At 60.8% G+C, this 17,563-nt stretch overlaps 1 protein-coding gene across 2 annotated transcripts in view; it reads right to left on the bottom strand.

The window, feature by feature from the left end:
* TRPM2 (transient receptor potential cation channel subfamily M member 2) overlaps window positions 1-11,063 on the bottom strand; it is a 44,222-nt gene extending 33,159 nt beyond the window's left edge. For both annotated transcript variants that reach the window (XM_057697832.1, XM_057697833.1), the window contains exons 1-7: window positions 10,893-11,063; window positions 10,048-10,136; window positions 5,508-5,676; window positions 4,014-4,194; window positions 3,285-3,451; window positions 1,523-1,703; window positions 434-495 (exon numbers count right to left, since the gene is read on the bottom strand). In XM_057697832.1, the coding sequence (XP_057553815.1) occupies window positions 434-495; window positions 1,523-1,703; window positions 3,285-3,451; window positions 4,014-4,194; window positions 5,508-5,676; window positions 10,048-10,136; window positions 10,893-11,063 (1,020 nt within the window). The remainder of the gene's footprint in view (window positions 1-433; window positions 496-1,522; window positions 1,704-3,284; window positions 3,452-4,013; window positions 4,195-5,507; window positions 5,677-10,047; window positions 10,137-10,892) is intronic.
* Window positions 11,064-17,563: the final 6,500 nt, after the last annotated feature.

Genomic DNA, 17,563 nt, shown 5'->3' with positions numbered 1-17,563 from the left:
AGACTGGGTTCTGAACAAAGGCCCGTGGCGGCGTGTCAGAGCTGCTGAGGAACCTGCTTTGCATTCAGCTGCTGGTCCCACGGGGCTGGGGGTGCCCAAGGGCTGTACTTTGAGACCCCCTCCCGGGAGTCTGGGTGCAGAGCTGCAGAAACCCCCCTACGGGCTGCCCGGGGGTCCTAGAGGCAGGAGCTACGGGCTCCACCCTTGCCGCAGTCCCCTCTGGAGACCCCCTTGCTTCTGTGCCCGTCAGGCCCCAGGGCCGAAGCCAGCACACACGTCCCGCGCCAGGGCCCCTCGGGGGCTCCAACCCACCCACCCGGCGCCCCTCCCTCCCCTGGCGGACAGGCTCCCCGCCCCCTTGTGTCGAGGGCCCCCCCGGGAGGCAGGTGACAGCACTTTGGGCATTCGTCCCCCGCCCCCAGCCAGGACTCACGTGCAGCGTGCCGGGTCCTCCCTCCAGCACCACGCAGACGAGGGGGATCTTGATGGCCACGCCTAGGACAAAGCGCGGAGCCCAGTTTAGGACCATGGGCTCAGACCGCCCTCCTCAGCCCTGCCAGCTGCAGCAGAACTGCGGGCGCTCCTGTCCCATTCGGGGCTGCAGGGAAGGCAAGGGCTGTGGACCATCCATGACACCCAGGGCTCCCCCGGCCGGTCTGCTCTGCCCGGCAGGCCACCCCCACCAGCCTGCTTTTCTCTGCAGCGCTGCCGTGGTGCCTCGAACGTGGGCAAGGCTGGGGACACATCAGACCGGCAGGAACCACGCACGGCACGGGAGCACGTGCTTCCGTCAGGGAGAACCTCTGTCCGGCCGGCTGGCCTCACCCTCAGCCCTTCATCCAGCCCGGCAGCTGGGGGGTGGGGGAAGCTCGTGAAGATTCTAGAAACATCTTTCCCCGGGAAGCAAACCTTCTCTCCAAGAGCCCACATGGTCTCACCATCCCCACACCCCCAGTACTCCCCACCCAGCTTCTCTCAGTCAAAGCAAGTTTTCAAGGTGTGGTCCCCAGGCCAGCAGCATCCGTGTCCCCTGGGAGCTGGGAAATGCAAGTCCTCACCACCCGGACCTGTGAGTCAGAGCCCCTGTGGGTGAACCCACACTCTGGGGAACCCTGATGTGCAAAGAAGCTTGAAAACCTCGGCTCAAAATTGTCCAGCCAACCTGCAAATCACGTACAAACTCCTGTGTACTTGACCTCCCAAAGCCCGAGAACCCATCCCACCCCACCAACAAGGGAAGAGACGTCAAGGCCCGAGCGTGCACACTCTGATTTCTGAACTGAGACGTGTTTGTGATGTGAAGTGACCACAGGATGTTGTCACCTGAGTGACAGTGGTTAAAAGGGACGCGAGGAGATACGCCTCCTGAACAAGTGTACAGACACCCAGGTGCGTTCTGACCCCCCCCGCCCCCAGCATCCCACCTGCCGGACGTCCTGGTCACGGCCAGCCGCGCCCCAGACGCCTGGACCAGCCCGCTCCCCTCTCCCGCCGAGCATCCTGGAAAGCATGCCCCGCTCACCTCCCCTTTCCTTGGTCTGCTCCGATATGAACTTCTCCAGCTTCGTCCTCAGGGGAATCTCGACCCCGTAGCGGCCGTGGGTCCCGTCGTCCACGAGGATGAAGTGGGAGTGGTTGCTGTCCAGGCAGGTCAGGTGCCCTTGGCCTTCCTCATCCATGATGTACTCAGCCGGGAAGCTGCCCTGGGGACGGAGAGGAGGTGGGCACGGACAGATGGAAAGCTCTACATCTTCCCCTCCAGGAATGGGCTCCATCAGGCTGGATAAGTGACCCCCCGCTCCCCCGCAAGCTATCAGGCCCTAATCCCTGGAACCTGTGACTGTGCCCTCACTTGGAAAAAGGGTCTTTGCAGATGTGATGAAGCTAAGGGTCTCAGCGTGGGAAGATAAACCCGGATCCTTCAGGTGGGCCCTAAATGCCCTGACATGTGACCTCAGAAGAGGAGGCAGAGGAAGAGGAGGAGGCCACGTGGCCAAGAGGCAGAGACTGGAGTGACACAGCCACGAGCCAAGGGAGCGGCAGCTCCAGAAGCTGGAGGAGGCAGGGACAGCTTCTCCCCGCAGCCTTCGGAGGGAGCCCGGCCCTGCCGACGTCTCGAGTTTGGCCGAGTGGTACCGGTCTCAGAGCTCTGCTGTCCAGAATGTGAGGGTACATTTCTGTTGCTTTAAGCCACCGGCTCTGTGGCCATTTGTCCCAGCAGCCCCGGGACACAGGCCCAGGAGGGTGGCTGCTGGACCCGCACACACGGCCCCTGGTGTCCACAGCGGGTGGCAGCTGTACCGCGGGACATCTTCTGAACTCGAAATGCGGAGAAAAGTGCAGACTGATGTTGGAAGTCAGATGTCCGCTCCGGATAACGAGCATTCAGGACAGACCCGCTCCCATCCACTAAGCACATCTGTGACGCTGGCACAGAGGGCCGAGGGCCAAGGGGCCCACCGGCCCGACGACAAGCTTCTGTGGCCGGCACAAGGAACCGCCTTCCGGAGGAAGCTCTCCCAGGAAGGGAGCGCACGCCGTCACCGCCCTGGAGGGGCAAGGGCTGGTTCACAATCACCCCGCGTGGGGCTGCTGCAATAACCCCTCCTCAGCCGTCAGGAGACTTGTCTCCGGGGCCGGTGTTTCCCCCAGGCTTGCCCGACTCCGTGAATTAGGGGGACACGTGCTCGTTATGCCGCATGTACTGTGTCCTCAAACATCTTACTGAACAAATCAAATGATCTTTCCCAGCTCAAGTCCCCACGTTTAAGCAACTGCTTCTCAGGGCTGCACCAGGTGGACGGAGGCAGGAGGGCTCTGTCTTCAAGCTCAAAAGAGAAGCTCGCGGCAGGGAGATCAGCGCATCGTCCGTCCCTGGGCTGGAAGGTCAGGCTCCGGGGCCCTGCAGCCCAGGTGCCGGCTGGCTGTGTGCTCCCGACCAAGCGACCGCCTTCCGCAACGTCCATTCCTCGTCAGAGCGGCGTTAGGAACAGCCCTTGACCGGCGGCAGCTCCAGGGACTCCCGTGTGGACCCATCCTGTGATCTCCAGGGAGGAAACCAGAGTCCAGCCAAGGTAGCTACTCCTCGGGGCTCACCAGAGTCCGGGGCGTGGGGGCTTCTGCCCGCGTCTCCGGTGGCCCTGTCCAGACGTTTCCCTCCACGCTGCGTTCACCCTGACGGCCAGGCGGTGGCCTGTCCGCCGAGCACCCACCGAGAGCCTCCACCCCCCTCGGCCTCCCCGCTGTGCTCCAGTCCCCCGTCCTGGGAGCAGCCGCCAGCTTACCGCGGGGAGGATCAGGCTCTCCCGGTTGTGCAAGGTGCCCCACGTGGCAATCCCGATGGCGACCACTTCCCCTTCACTGGAGCGGCTGCTCAGGCTGAAGTCCCGCACCGCCTCGCCCACCTGCTTCATCACGCCCGCGTGGGACCCCCCGGTGATAATCCAGGCCCCTGGGAAGGAGCGGAGGACCCTGCCACGCACGCACCCGACGCCGAGCGCCCTGAGTGCCTCTGGGGCTCACGGTCCCACGTCTGCAGACCCTCCAGGTGTGAGCCTCCAAGCCACGACCCCGGGGAGCCCCACCACCTGCAGCAGCTGGGAGCCGCGTTCTCCCGCATTGCTCAGGCAGGCGGGGGACGGGACCAGGGTCCCCATCTCTGACCGTAGGCCTTGTCCTCTCTCCCCGCCCCCCTGCTGCCTCTCTCTGTCCTGCTCTCGGGACACGGTATCTCAGAACGGTCTCCGAACGCCTCTGTTTCGAGGCATCACTAGTGGGGAGCCAACCAGAGCTGCGTCTGCCACCGTGAACAAGCCGGGCACAGCAGGACGGGCACAGCGGCAGACGGGGTGGGGTGAGTCCGACCGGATGCTCACCCCGCCCGGGCCTGGCCTCAGGGACCCCCGAGGGCCGGCCAGTTCCAAGGCCCTGACTCAGCCTCCCGGGGACCGTCTCGCCCGCCAATCACTTCCAGGCCCGAGCACCACCCGTGGTCCCTCCGTCCCCGGTGCTACCTGTGGTCTGGGCCACCTTGACCAGGCCCCTTCGGAAGATGCTCTTCAGCCTGGGCTTCATGTTAAAGTCCTTGGCCCCGCCCGTCACGGAGATGAGGAGGTTGGGGACATCCAGGCCCCAGTGCTGGGTCATGAGGTGGTAAATCAGGCTGGAGGGTGTATCCTGGGAGAGGCGGACGTACTGCAGGGAGGTCAGAAGACCCCGGGGGTCAGCGGGCGGCACCCCGGCCCCCGAGCCCGGCCGTCCTGCACCAGCCACGCCTGAGAGCCCTACCGGGCGGGTGGACACTCACGCCCGCGTCCAGGCCCCGCGGGTAAAGCGGCCGCACCGGAGCAGGACAGCGATGGCGAGGACGGGGAAGCAGGGCCGGGAAGAGGGGCCGCCCCCGGGGAGGCCAGCCCGGGTCGCCGCCTCCCCTCTGCACCCACAGCGCCCTTGCTACTCCGCCTCCCTGCCCTCGGAGCACCCGCATCCTGAGCCCCACGCCCGACGCCAGCCTCCCTGGAAGGCCGCACCGGCATCGTCTCCGCCCGGGTTTAAGCAGCTGCTGCTCCCTCATCCGGCACTACCCCCTCTCGGCCGGAGCCCCCGTCCCGGCCTGTCCTGCCCCCTCTCCGGTTAAGCCAGCTGCGTCCGGAGGGGCCTGGAATCGCACAGACACTGGCTCGCGAGGGGCGGGGCTTGGAGACCGTGCTGAGGCAGGTGGCTCTAGGGCCGGTGCCCACCCCACGCCGACCCTCCTTGTTCAGCCTCTTTGGCCAAGCGGGCGGCGACTCGGAGTCCTCGAGGGGAAAGGTCACACCCTGCTCATGAGAGTCTCAGGGTCCCAGAACCCAGCACATAAATCAGGGGCTCCGCCGGGCCCCCAGGACAGGGCTGCCCAAGAGCTGCCACGGAATCCTCCAGAAGGCTGCGGAACGCCATGGGGCCCGGGCCTCTGACTCAGCAGGTCTGGACCGGGACGCGAGGATCTGCTCAGTGACGCTGCTGGCCCAGCGGCCACCCTGAGACCCACAGCGCCTGGGAGTCCAGCCGGGCTCCCGCTCCCCCCCCAGCCCCCGTGCTCCCGGGCTGACCTGGGACCCGCCCCTCCCTGCTCCGCCCGCCGCTGGCAGGCCTCTCGCCTCTGTCCCTGGGTCACCCCACCATCCCCGAGGCCCTCCCTCCCCCACCCCACCCGCCTGTGGCCCGTGCGCTCCTCCCGCGCCCTCCTGGTCGCTACAAAAGCCGTCCAGGCCGCCCCGCAGAGTCTGCTGCTGCACCCCGCCTGCACCTTGCAGAGCCCGGCAGCGCCCTGCCTGCTCCCCAAGGGCACCACTTGCCTCCGTTTGCCAGGCGAGCCCCCCCCCCGCCCCTCCCTCAGTGCCGGGCAGGTGGGCCGCGCCCCAGGTTTCTGCCAGCCTCCCCCTCCCACCGCAGGACGTCCCAGCCCCCTCAGTCACCCAGGGTGGGCTCTGATCCACAGTAAGAGCAACGGAGTCATGGAAACTAACCTTTCCCACCCTCTGGCTCAAGCCCGTGAAGATGATGTCACCAAAGGCGTCCGTTGGCATCTCCTGGACGTGCTTTTTCAGGTCCCACTCCTTGCCCTGGAAGGCATGGGGCCTGGTGGCCTCCTCCAAGTGCTGCTCGCGTGGGTAGCCACACTCACACACCACCTTCCTGCAAAGACCATGTGGTCACCAGGGACGACCAGTGCCTGCCCTCCCCGCAGGAGTCAGAGGAGGCCCGGTGAGTCAGGACTGGTGCCTCAGCCACGACGCCATGGCCACGGAGCCAGTAGAGACACGCAGTCATCAATTTCTAAAGACAAAGACGAACGTCTTGAAAGTCAGTAATGACACCTTATCTATTCGCAGAAAATAATTCCAACACCTGACTTCAAATCAGAAGCCAGAAACAAGTGCCAGAAAGAAGTGACACGATATTTTTCAAAAGATGATAAAAACTACCAACTCAAAATTCTACATCCAGCAAAGATATCATTTGCATGTGAAAGGGACGTCAAGACATTCTCAGATGAAAGAAAACTAAGGAATCTGTCACCAACAGAACTACCCCAAAAAGGATGGCTAGAGGAAGTTCTCTAAACAGAAATGAAACGATAAAAGAAGGAATTTTGGAACATTAAAAAGGAAGAAAGAACAACGGAAAGAGTAAAAATATGGGTGAATACAACACATTTTCCTCCTCTTGAATTTTCTAAAGTATGTTTGGTAGCTGAAGCACAATTGCACCAGGATCTAACATAATTCTCAACGTATGTGGGGGAATTTTGTTAATAATTACACTATAAACAGGGAAGGGCAAAGTGTTGCAAAAGGAGGAACGTTTCTACACTTCACTCAAGCTGGTACATGTCAACACCAGGAGGCTGTGATGAGTTTCGGATACATCAGTAGCTCAGTAGATGTCAGTAATATGTGATAAGTTGTGTATATATGATGTAATATCTGGAACAACCACTAGAAAAAGAAAGGTAAAAACAGCACAGATAAGTCCAAATGGAACTCTAAGAAATGTTCAAGTGACCCACAGAAAGACAGGAAAAGAAAAACAGAGAGATGTGTAAACGTCATGTAAACGTAAATGTAAAAAGAAAATACAATGGCAGACAAGTCCTAATATATCAATAGTTACATTAAATGTAACATTCTAAATACACTGATCAAAAATACAGAGATTGGCAGAGTGAATAAAAAAATAATAAGACCCAACTGTTTCTCGTCCACAAAAGCCTCACTATGAATACTGTGATTGCGGCCAGTTTGCTCCTTGGCAGCGATCAGGAGCCAACCACCGGCACACAGGAGTCAGATGGAGCCCGAAGGCACTCTGCGGCATGAAGAAAGCCAGCCTCAACAGATCACGTCATGTGTGCGTCCATTTATACGACATTCCGGAGTGGAAACAGTTATAAAGGTGAAGCGCAGATGAGTGGTGGCCAGGGGTTACAGACGGTGGCGAAGAGGAGGTGACCGTGTAACCCCGAGTGGGACCATGCGCTCCACCTGTAGTATCTTTGCAATTTCCTATACATCTATAGTTACTGCAAAATATACATGTTAAAAAAGCACACAGTGCAGGCTCAAAGCAGAAACTTCTGGGCACAGGACTAAGAGGATGCACGTGGTCCCCCAAAGAGAACTCCTGCCACCTCTTTTTTTTTTCTTTCTTCTTTTCATACAATAAACTGCATATATTTAGAGTGTACAATTTGGTATTTTTTTCTTATTAGTAATGTACATATGGCAGTCCCAATCTCCCAATTCATCCCACCCCAAAGTCTCCCCACCCCCCACTTTCCCCACACGGTGTCCATATGTTTGTTCTCTACATCTGTGTCTCTATTTCTGCCTTGCAAACTGGTTGATCTGTGCCATCTTTCTAGATTCCACAGATATGCATTAACATATGATATTTGTTTTTCTCTTTCTGACTCACTTCACTGTGTATGACCATCTCTAGGTCCATTCATGTCTCTACAAGTGTCCCAATTTCGTTCCTTTTTACAGCTGAGTAATATTACATTGTGTATATGTGCCACATCTTCTTTATCCATTCATCTGTTGATGGGCATTTAGGTTGCTTCCATGTCCTGGCTATTGTAAACAGTGCTGCAATGAACATTGGAGTGCATGTGTCTTTTTGAATGATGGTGTTCTCTGGGTATGTGCCCAGCAGTGGGACTGCTGGGTCATGTGTAGCTCTGTTTTTAGTTTTGTAAGGAACCTTCCACTACCTCTTTTCAACTGTCACCTCCTCTCTTGCCTTCTTTGTCTTCATGGGTTGAAATCATTTTATTCCTTTACCGCTAGTCCTTGGGGTTGCAGGAGAGAGAGAAGACAGCAACTGTGCTCTTTACAGCTTGTTTAACTGGAAATCTGCACATTTTTTTTAGAGTCCTATTTTTGCTAGTAACAAGTGACTGAGAAGACTAGCTATTGAGACCAAACCAAAAAAGTCTAAAACCAGGTAAGAACTGAGCCGGATGACACGGGGGAAACACGGCTGGACTCAGAGAGAGAAAATGGGTTTCCCTGTCTCAACTTCTCAGTAGTTACTTGGGGAAAATGATACATTCTCTGACCCTGAGCCTGCAAAACCTGCAAGCACCAAATGAGGTTCTAGATGAGAAATAATGTATAAAATTCGTGCAGGTTAACTAACCACGCAGAGGACCACGGACGGGTGAAGAGGCCCACGGCCCATCCTTACCCCGGTGTCCTGGGCTCACTTGGGTGCCCTTTCACTGCCCAAGAGGCGCATCCCTGGCTACCCCTGGTCCCACTGCTCAGGCTGGGGTCCCCAGGGCTGGGAGCACAGGCCCAGCCATGAGGACCTCCAAGCACGCCCCTTACACCTTCCTCTACAACTCCCCAGGGAGACTCAAGTCACTCCCAGACTTGCAGGGCTCAGCTTGCAGGGCTGAGCACGCCGTGTGAGCTCCTCCACTCATGGAGGAGAGAGCTGGCTCCCAGGTGGGCAAAGGGGTGGCCAGGACGAGGACCCTGCTCTTGTGTCTCGGCCCAAGGCTGCCCCAAACTTTCTCAAAGGTTCCTACAGTTAGCCTAGAACAGACACTCCCACCCCTTCCCTTCTCTCTTTAAGCATCCCACCTGGTGAGATTAGATCTTAAATCGCCTGCTGTGCCCAAGCCCGACACAGAAGGGGAAATTGCGCGGAGACCCCTGACCCAGAAACTGAGCAACCAGAGCATTTCCGCCGGCGCTCGCGACCTAGGTGGGCGTGCGTGGGGAGCCTCCGCCAGCCCCTCGGGCAGACGAGGAAGGAGCCGCTACAGGGGTTACACACACTCAGAGCAGCGTCTGAGTGACGGCCTGCTCCCCCTGCCACCCCTGCAGCTGCTCTCGCCTGGATCCAGAGGAGAAAGGTGCTTCTGGAACTTTCAGAGCCAAATGCATCCCGAGCCCATTTCTTCAAAGCGGGACAGAAACACTGAATGAGGAGGGAGCCCCATGTCCACCTCAAACTGCACCCCAAGCCTCACTGACGTCTGTGGACGTTTCCCCACTGGTTCAGAATTCAGGGGAAAGGAGGGGTTGACGTTCAACGGATGGTGCTTCCAAACCCCTGCCAACGGGAGCCAGGTTCCGCAGGAACCGTCTTCAAAGTGCTCTGGGACCCGTGATCCCCGTCTGGAAAGCTGGGGTGTCACACGTCTCCTCTGAGGCTGCTTTTATAAACCTATTTTTAAAAATTAAAACTGGAGACCTCAGTGCAAAGTACTCTCTGCATATGGTCAGGATACTCGGTGTGAACTTGAACTCGGATGACCACCAAGTACATTAGAGGTTGCCAGCCTTGAGGCCGTCAGCTGGAGCACGCGGGCAACTTCCTCCAGGGCGAGGGTCCGCCCCTACCACTACCCGGGGGGCGGGGAAGAGGGCTCTCGTATGAAGAGGAGCTGACTGCAGCGTGAACCCCCACGCGGGGCGCTTTTCGTGACCACACGCTGGGCGCATCCCAGGGCCCCAGAAATGGCACCACCGCCGGTGATCACGCACGTACAGTTCCAGGTCCTCACCCTCTTCCGTCGTCCCCGCACGGGACGGGCCCCTGCCTGCACTGTCCACAGTCTGAGCTGCAGGCTGGCTCTCTGTCCAGCGGGGAAGTAATACAGGGACTCAGCCACGGTCAGCGTTCAGGGCTCACCAGGCAGAACCACAAAGCCACATCATTGCAGTGCCGCGGGCAACTGGCAGAAAAGAGAAACAAGAGCGAGGTGGCAGGGAGCGGTTACATCCCGGGGCGTGGTCCAGGAGGGCTCCGAGGCAGAGGCAGGTCACCAGGTGACAAAGGGGTGGAAGTAAGAAAGAGCGAGGCCGTCTGCGGCACAGTGCAGGCGAGGGCGTGTCTGGAGGGGAAACGCACACACGCATCAACCCTGTTTGCGGGGTGCGTGGAAACGCCCCACGTACCCCAGGCCGGTACAGACACGCGGGCTGTCCCCTGCTGGGACGCGGTCATCCTGCCCTGATCGGTCGCTCCACGTGGGAGCAAGCCACTCACCCGGCATCAGACAGCTTGGAGCTCTCCACAAAGTACACGCACTCTTTCTTCTTGACATTCTCAGGAATCCACGAACTGAGGTTTCCTTGCTGAGAGTAAGAAGGGCACGTTGAGATCCTCAGACAATCATATTAACGTGACTCCAGAGACCACGTCCCAGCCTCGCTCAGACCCGCCTGTGCACCCTGACGTCCTTCAGGGGTCTTTCCTCGGGGATGGGAGACCAAGCCCTCCCCCACCACCTGCCGGAGGCCCTCGGGGGGGGATCGGGGAGAGAAGGGTGAAGCTGGGGAGTCGCGTCCTCCTGGGCCCCCGGGACTCGTCACAGCCCTTTACAGTGGATAGGTCAAGGCTGCCATTCCTCAGGAACAACGGGATGTGGTCTGAAGGTGGCCAGGGCGTGTCAGGACACCTGCCTACGTCCCGCGGGACGGCAGGCTGAGACGGGAGACACCCTCCTCCCACGGACCAGGGGCTGTGACGTCCAAGCGTCTCCAACGCAGGCCTGCCCGGGGCTTTCCGTGAGGCCAGCCCAGGACGTCGCTGGTGCCCGGGGCCCTCCCCGTCCGTAAAGGACAGGCAGTCATTGTGCGATGAGGTGGGGGGGGTGGGGGCTTTCTGTGCGGGCAGCCCGGCACCCTGGTGCTTACCCGGCACCTTCCCAAGCGGACCACGGACAGGAACGATCCCCGGGGCACGGGCCCGGCCACCGCGTGCCCCTCCTCGTCCCTCCACGAAAGGGCCGTGTGGCGCTGCAGCCCCCAGCTCGGCCGGGTCTCTGCCCTCCCGGGGCGGTCCCTGTGCCCCAGCAGGGCCCGGGCGGACCCGGCGACCCCCAGACCTACCTTCTCGCAGTTGCCGAAGAGGTACTGCGACCTCCTGTTCCTGCACAGGCTGCTGTTGCTCCGCCGGAGGTTGGGGACCGTGCCCACGTCGGCCCCCGTCCCGCGCCGTGCCCCGAAGCAGTCCTCCTGCCGGGAGGCTCCGTCCGGATGCCTGAGCAGCCCCAGCTCCATCCTGCCGCCCCCGCCCCGCTCCGCAGGGCCCCGCTCCCTCAGAACGGGCTGTTCTCCGGGGCCTGGAAGTGAGGCAGGAGAGATACGGGCCCCGCTGAGCCGCTGGAACTCGTCAGGCTGAGCGATTAGACGTTTCAAGAAAATGTCCCCTTCTGACATTTCAAGGAAGAGTTAACAGCAGGAGCAGAGAGGCGCTAACCTCTGACGGAGTAAAAAGATAAGACGACCACGTTTTTCACTCCTGAGATCAAGGAGACCTCCCCACTGCACGTACGCAGAAAAGTTCCTTGGGGGTCGAAAAGGAGGGGCCCTAGCCCACAACATGTCCTGTCAACCTCCCAGAGACCCTCACGCTGGAACCCATCTCGGCTAAAAGATGCGCGTGCACGGGGTGGGGGGTGGGGGCCCTGAGTCAGACCAGATATGGGAACAAAGCAAGATGATTGGCCAGAGGAGAACCAAGACTCAGGGCGTGGCTGCCAGGCGAGTGATCTGAACCGCCTCTCTGAGCCCACCCATGTGTCACCCGCAGGTATTCTGTGCTTCAACTCTTTACCTGCCTCACTACTTTCTGTCTCGTTGCTGAATTCTTTCTTCAAAGCAGACAAGAACCAGGGGCCTGACTCCAGCCACGCGTCCCTGGTGGCCTCGTGGCTAGGATTCGACACCCTCACCGCCTTGGCCCAGGTTCAACTCCCGGTCAGGGGACTGAGATCCCACTTCAAGCTGCCGCAGCCCCCGGCCCCCCGAGGTCAGAAGCAGGCCATGGGGGCTGCTGTGGTGGGTCGGGGGGTTGCAGGGGGGGACATGAGTCAGACGTGTCCTCCGGCAGGGCCCCATCAGCTTGCCGGTCTGTACGTTTTCCCGGCTGCCTGAGCTCTGGCCCCATCGGGCCCTGGGCAGTCTGGACGCACATCCACATCCCCGAGGCCCAGCCTTGCACCCATGACCTCTGGTTACTGTGAAGAGTCAGAAAGAAGCGCCATCCCCCCCCACCACCTCCTTGTGTGCCCAGCGGCGCCCAGGAGCCCCCAGACCAGCAGAGAAACCACTCAGTCATCATGTACGGTGCTCACGCTGGGGTTCTGTCCTCCTTTTCCCAGAAGGTTCACTCCTTCTGTTTTCCAAAAAGGAAAAAGTGCCCGGTGCCCACAGAACTGGTCTCAGGGAGGGGCACAGCTCTGTGCTCCAGGACACGGTCCTCCAAACACAACAGATCTCATCTTCTCACATCCTTCGCCCCAGCTCTGATGTGGTCTCCATCACTGAGCCCTCGGTAAGCAGTCTGAGCATCCCCTTCAGTTTACAAACAGGAAAAACAGCTGTGTGTGAAGCCCACAGGCCGTCCCTGGAGCCACGATGCCCACTACGATGTCCCAGAATGTCACTCCATGGCGTCGTATCCAGGGAGGCGCCCCCCACCCGGCTGCTCCAGAGGTGTGAACGGGGGCCCCCTGGGGGCAGAGAGCAGATCACAGGGTCTCTCTCTGTCTCCTGCCCTGAAGCCCCTTCTGGCCACACCACCTTCCCCCACACACGATGGTCCCTGACGCACAGTCCTTCCTCTGCCCATCGCTGGGGCCCAGCGTAGGTGGCCCCAAAATGCACCTCAAAGGTATATGGATGATTTTGAATGACGGTTCCTTAAGAAACGACCGATGCAAAAGGGACACCCTGACCCTCCTTCCTGTTTCCCTGAGAGCAGGAAATGTCTCTCCTGTGAAAGGTGCACTCCCTGCACCTGGAGGTAGAAGGACACCCTCACCACCAAAGATGGGGAATTTGGGGCTGCGAAGCCCGTGTAAACCAACCTCATGCCTTCTTTCACTGACTGCAGCCCAAGCTCTGTTTAGATCCTTCACTCCGTGGGCACCCAAAGCCTGAATTTCTCTGTCTTGTCGATTCTTCACAAATTTATGCTAAGAAGTGTAAAAGCTGCCCGCGTTGGCCACTTCTTAGGTCCCATGTCTATGAATTAAAATTAGTTTCTTTTTCTCCTGCGCATGTGTCTTGTGTCAATTCTACTTAGTCCAGCCAGAAGAACCCTCGAGGGGCCGTGGGGGGAGTTTCCCTCCCCAGCACCTTTCATCCAGCTTCAACATGTGGTCACTGTGCTCGGGGTGGGGGGGGGGGGGTTGCCATGGAGAGAGGTGGCCGTCCAGCACTCATCTGGCCCCCCGGCCCTCCCGGTGCGCCCTCTTCGGGGCTGCTCAGCTCCGCACTGGGCACTTGCGGCTGAGCCGCCCAGTCGCTGGCGCACAGGGCTCAGGCCACCCTCACCTCTGCATCCTTGGTCCCCCCGCTGGGCAGCTCCCGCCCCCAACTCCTGGGCCAGGGTCACTTGGAGAGGTGCCCACACCTGCTTGGAGGAAGGGTGCCAAACCTCCCTCACACGGAGGCACCGGGAAAACACGGAACATTGGTACCAGGAGCGGGGGCCGCTGCTACGAACACCTACCAACGGGAAGCAGCCTTGGAACCGAGCCGTGTGCAGGGTGGAGGAGTTCACAGGGCGCGAGCAAAAGCCCCCATCGCCATGGACAGACAGAACAAGTCTGGTGATGGCTCAGAAGAGAGGAGAGCTGGAGAGAGCGTCTCAGCCCCTTAGAGAAACCTAAATGGTCACAAGCAGATGCTGCTAGAAACGTGCGTGGAAAAGGCCATTCTGCTGAGGTCTCAGACGGAAGCGAGGACCATGTTATTGGAAACTGGAGGAAAAGCGATCGTGTTACAAAGAGGCAAAGCGCTTGACGGCGCGGCGTGTCTCCTGGTGTTCTGTGGAAGGTAGAACTCATAGGTGATGAAACCGGAAATTCGGATGAGGAAATATCTAGGCCGTGTTGGAAGTACAGCAAGGCTCCTCCTGGATGCTTGCAGCAAAATGCAAGGAGAGAGGAAGGACCTAAAGATGGGCTTCTAATCCAAAAGGACGCAGAGCTTAGAGAGCTGGGAGGTCCTCAGCCTGTGGGCGTGGAGAGGACAGACGATGGAGGGTGTGGCCGGGTTTGCTAAGGATGCAGGTGGGCGGGCCGTCTTCATCCAGCTGGGGACACGGGTCAGCCGTCTCCACAGAAGCCGGGACCCACGCCCACGACGATGGAAGAGCGACCCCGAGGCATTCCAGACCTCGTGGGGCTGCTCTCCCCGCACAGGCCCCGCGCAGCAAGGCTCGGGGGCAGAATGACCTCACAGGAGGGGCCCCAGCTGCGCGGCGCCCCTCCCATCTCAGACTCCCCAGCGGCCCCAGGCGCGGCTCCAGCCAGCCTCGTGCAGCAGCGCCTTTACGGTGGTGTCCCTGCCTGGGGGAAGGGTGCACAGCCCGGGTGGGGGCGGGACGGGGGGGCAGAGTGGCTGTCTCCCCCCCGATTTGAAGGACGGAGGCGCCCAGAGCCTGGGGCACAGGCCGCAGCAGAGGGCTGCCCTGAGGGCAAAGGGGCGGGGGGCCCCCCAGGCTGGTGGGGCCCCTGGCCTGTGATTCCAGCCCAGGAGGGCACCCAGTGGGCGGCACCCAGGAAGGCCGTGGCGCAGAGCCGCCCCCGCGAGCCCCTGCGCCCCCCCCACCGCGGGCCTGAAGCCTTTAGGCTTGCTCGGGACCTGTCATCCCGCCTTCTTTCCAAGCTCTCCCTTTTGGAGGGGGAAAGCCCACCCTACCTCTGTCCCTCTACTGTGCTCTGGAAGCACACAGCTTGTTGTAAGCAAGCAGGACCCTATGGGGCCTCCCCGGGGCAGGCCCTTTCCCCACATCTTCCGCTCTGTACATTTCCTGAGCTGTTTTACAGGTGTGAACACCACCCACCCCACCGCCCATCAAATGGAAGATGTTAACCACCTGATGGCCGTGACCATGCAGCCCTCAGACCTACTGGCGCCTGAGGCCTGATCCTGTGAACCCCTGTGACCCTGCCCTGCGACCCCGTCATCCGCCAATCAGAGAATCGCGCACGAGCAGATCACACACCCTGTGACTCCCCCCCCCCCCCCCCCACGTGGCCTTTAAAAGTGCTTCGCTGAAGCCCGTCAGGGAGTTCGGGTTTTTCTCAGCACAGGCCACCCGTCTCCTTGCCTGGCCCAGCAATACACTTTTCTCTGCTCCAAACTGCGAGTCTTGGTTCCTTTGGCCTCACAGTGAGTCCCTCAGGCACGTGAACTTGCACTTGGTAACACTGTCTCGTTTCCCAGGTTCACAGCTGGAGGGGCCTCTGCCTTGGGGTGACTCTACCTCAAGTCTCCCCACACCCGATTTAGGCGACACTGAGACTTCGGAGTGGGCGCTGGAAGGAGTTAAGATGTAGGGGCTGTTGGGATGGAGGGAATGTATTTTGCGTGTGGGAAGGACATGAATTTGGGGGGCCAGAATGCTACTGTCTGACTGTTCCCCTAAAATTCCTGTGTCGAACCCCCCCCCAGGTGCGATGATATCTAGAGACCGGGCGTTCGGGTGGTGGTTAGGTCAGCAGGGCAGAGTCCTCTTGCGTGGGATCAGTGCCCTCGTAAAAGAGACCCCCGACAGCTCCCTGCTCCCTCCTCCAAGTGAGAGCACGGAAGCCTGCAACCCAAAGGGGGCCCTCACCCCAACCACGCGGGCACCTTGATCTTGGACTTCCAGCCGCCAAACTGTGAGACATAAAGGTCTGCTGTTTATAAGCCACCGAGCAGCCCCTGTGGACGGAGACAGGCAGCAGGCAGCTCTGGCTGCGCGTCCCTCCGGGGCCCCCTGGCACAGCACGCGTGGCGGAGGGGGCCTTACCCCTGTGTGGCCTTTACAGGCCTTTACAGGTCCTACACAGCAGCTCACCGGGCCTCACAACCAGCTTCTCAGGGAAGCAGCAGAGCAGGAAGTGTGCCAGGTGACCACAGAGGAAAACGAGGCTCTGCAGAGCTCACAGCCAGGCAGCTAGTCTGCAAGGAGGCCTGGGCCAGAGGCAGCGCCTGCCCCCTCCAGCGCTCGGTCCCGCACAGGACAAGCAGCAAAGGCACGGGCAGTAGAGCACTTGGTCTTAGGAAACTCAAGTGCGTCCGCTCAGGTTCGCATTTGTCAGTCTCCCACCTCGGCGCACCCGCTAGGGGCTTGTGCAGCCTTTCTCAAACCCCGGCTGCCAGCAGCTCCCTGGGAGACGGGTCAGACACCGCTCCTCCCGCCCACCACCCCACAGACTTCGCAGGGCAGAGCCAGGGGCCACGTGGAGCCATGCCCAGGCCCGCGCCCAGCCACAGGGGAGATGCCGGCCTGACCCTCTCCCCCTCCTCCCCCCTCTCCACCACCCTGGCTCCCTGTCCAGCAGTCTAGACCCTGGGAGAGCCCAGAAGCCCAGAGCTGACTATGACCTTACAAAGCCCCGCGTCAACCTTCTCTGGGGTTCTTCTCCCCCAAACCATATCAGCATTCGCTCTCTTCACACGTCACCTAAAAGCAAGCTCGGCCACCCTGTGATATAGCTAAAATAGCCCATAAGCAATAGCATAGGCGTGTTGAGAAAACTCTAAAAGTAAAATGACCTCCAGGAAAAGAGGGAGAGGATCTGACCGCATAGGCCTGAGTGTACAGCCACACAACACGACACCTACAAATGTCACCAGCACAGGACGCTGACAGGGACATGAAGCTGCTGGCACAGCGAGAAGTGAGGGGGTGAGTGTCCCAATTTGGCCCCTGGGGACTCACCAAGAGAGGGCTCCTCCTGGTACCCCACCTCCCCAGCCCAGAAGACTCACCAGCAAGCAGAACCACGGGTTGGCCTCAGCACACTGGCTGCGGCCCTCTGTGCACCCCCACTCCCGCTTCTCTAAGCCCTGTAGCTGCTCCCGGGGCTCCAGCTCCAGCATCCTTTGAAATGCTGCTTGTGAAAGCACCTTCCGGACTATAAATAGCCACACGCGGGTGAAGGGCAACGGAAGGACCGGCCACAGAACTAGGCCGGGAGGTCTCGGGGGGCCGGGGGCTGGGGGGTGGTCTGAGCAAGAGCCTAAGACGGCCGAGTCCCTGATCTCCCCCAGAAGGGACACGGCGCCCCCGGACGGAGCGCGCCCAGCCCTGTCGCAGCGCCACAGCCCCGCGGACGCCCGCGCCCGGGTCCGGTCCGCTGCCTGGGTCCCTGCGCCGCGCGCCGCCGCAGCCCCGCACCTGCACCCAGCCCGCGCCCGCGCCCAGCCCTTTGCGCCCGCGGACCCTGGAGCCTGCAGTCGCCCCGGACCCCCAGCCGCGCCCCGGCTTCCGCCCCCGCGCCCAGAGCCAGACCGGCGCCCGCACCCCGGCCTGCGCTCCGCTTGCGCCGGCGCGCCCCGCGCCCCTGGACCCCGGAGCAGCCTCCCTCCGAGCCGCGCCGCCGCGGCGCCCCGGCGTCCTCCACCCCGGCGGGCGCGCGCACCTGCTCCGAGAGGCCCGCGCTGCCGCGTCACTCGCGCCGCTGCGCAGGACGGCCGCCCTGGCCCCGCGGGCCCGTCCGCATCTCGGGCCCCGCAGTGCGCTCTGCGTCACGGCTCCGGAGAGCGCAGCCCGCCCG

Source organism: Hippopotamus amphibius, chromosome 10 (genome assembly GCF_030028045.1).
Source record: "Hippopotamus amphibius kiboko isolate mHipAmp2 chromosome 10, mHipAmp2.hap2, whole genome shotgun sequence".
Taxonomy (NCBI): domain Eukaryota; kingdom Metazoa; phylum Chordata; class Mammalia; order Artiodactyla; family Hippopotamidae; genus Hippopotamus; species Hippopotamus amphibius.
This window is presented reverse-complemented; position numbering and strand designations above follow the sequence as displayed.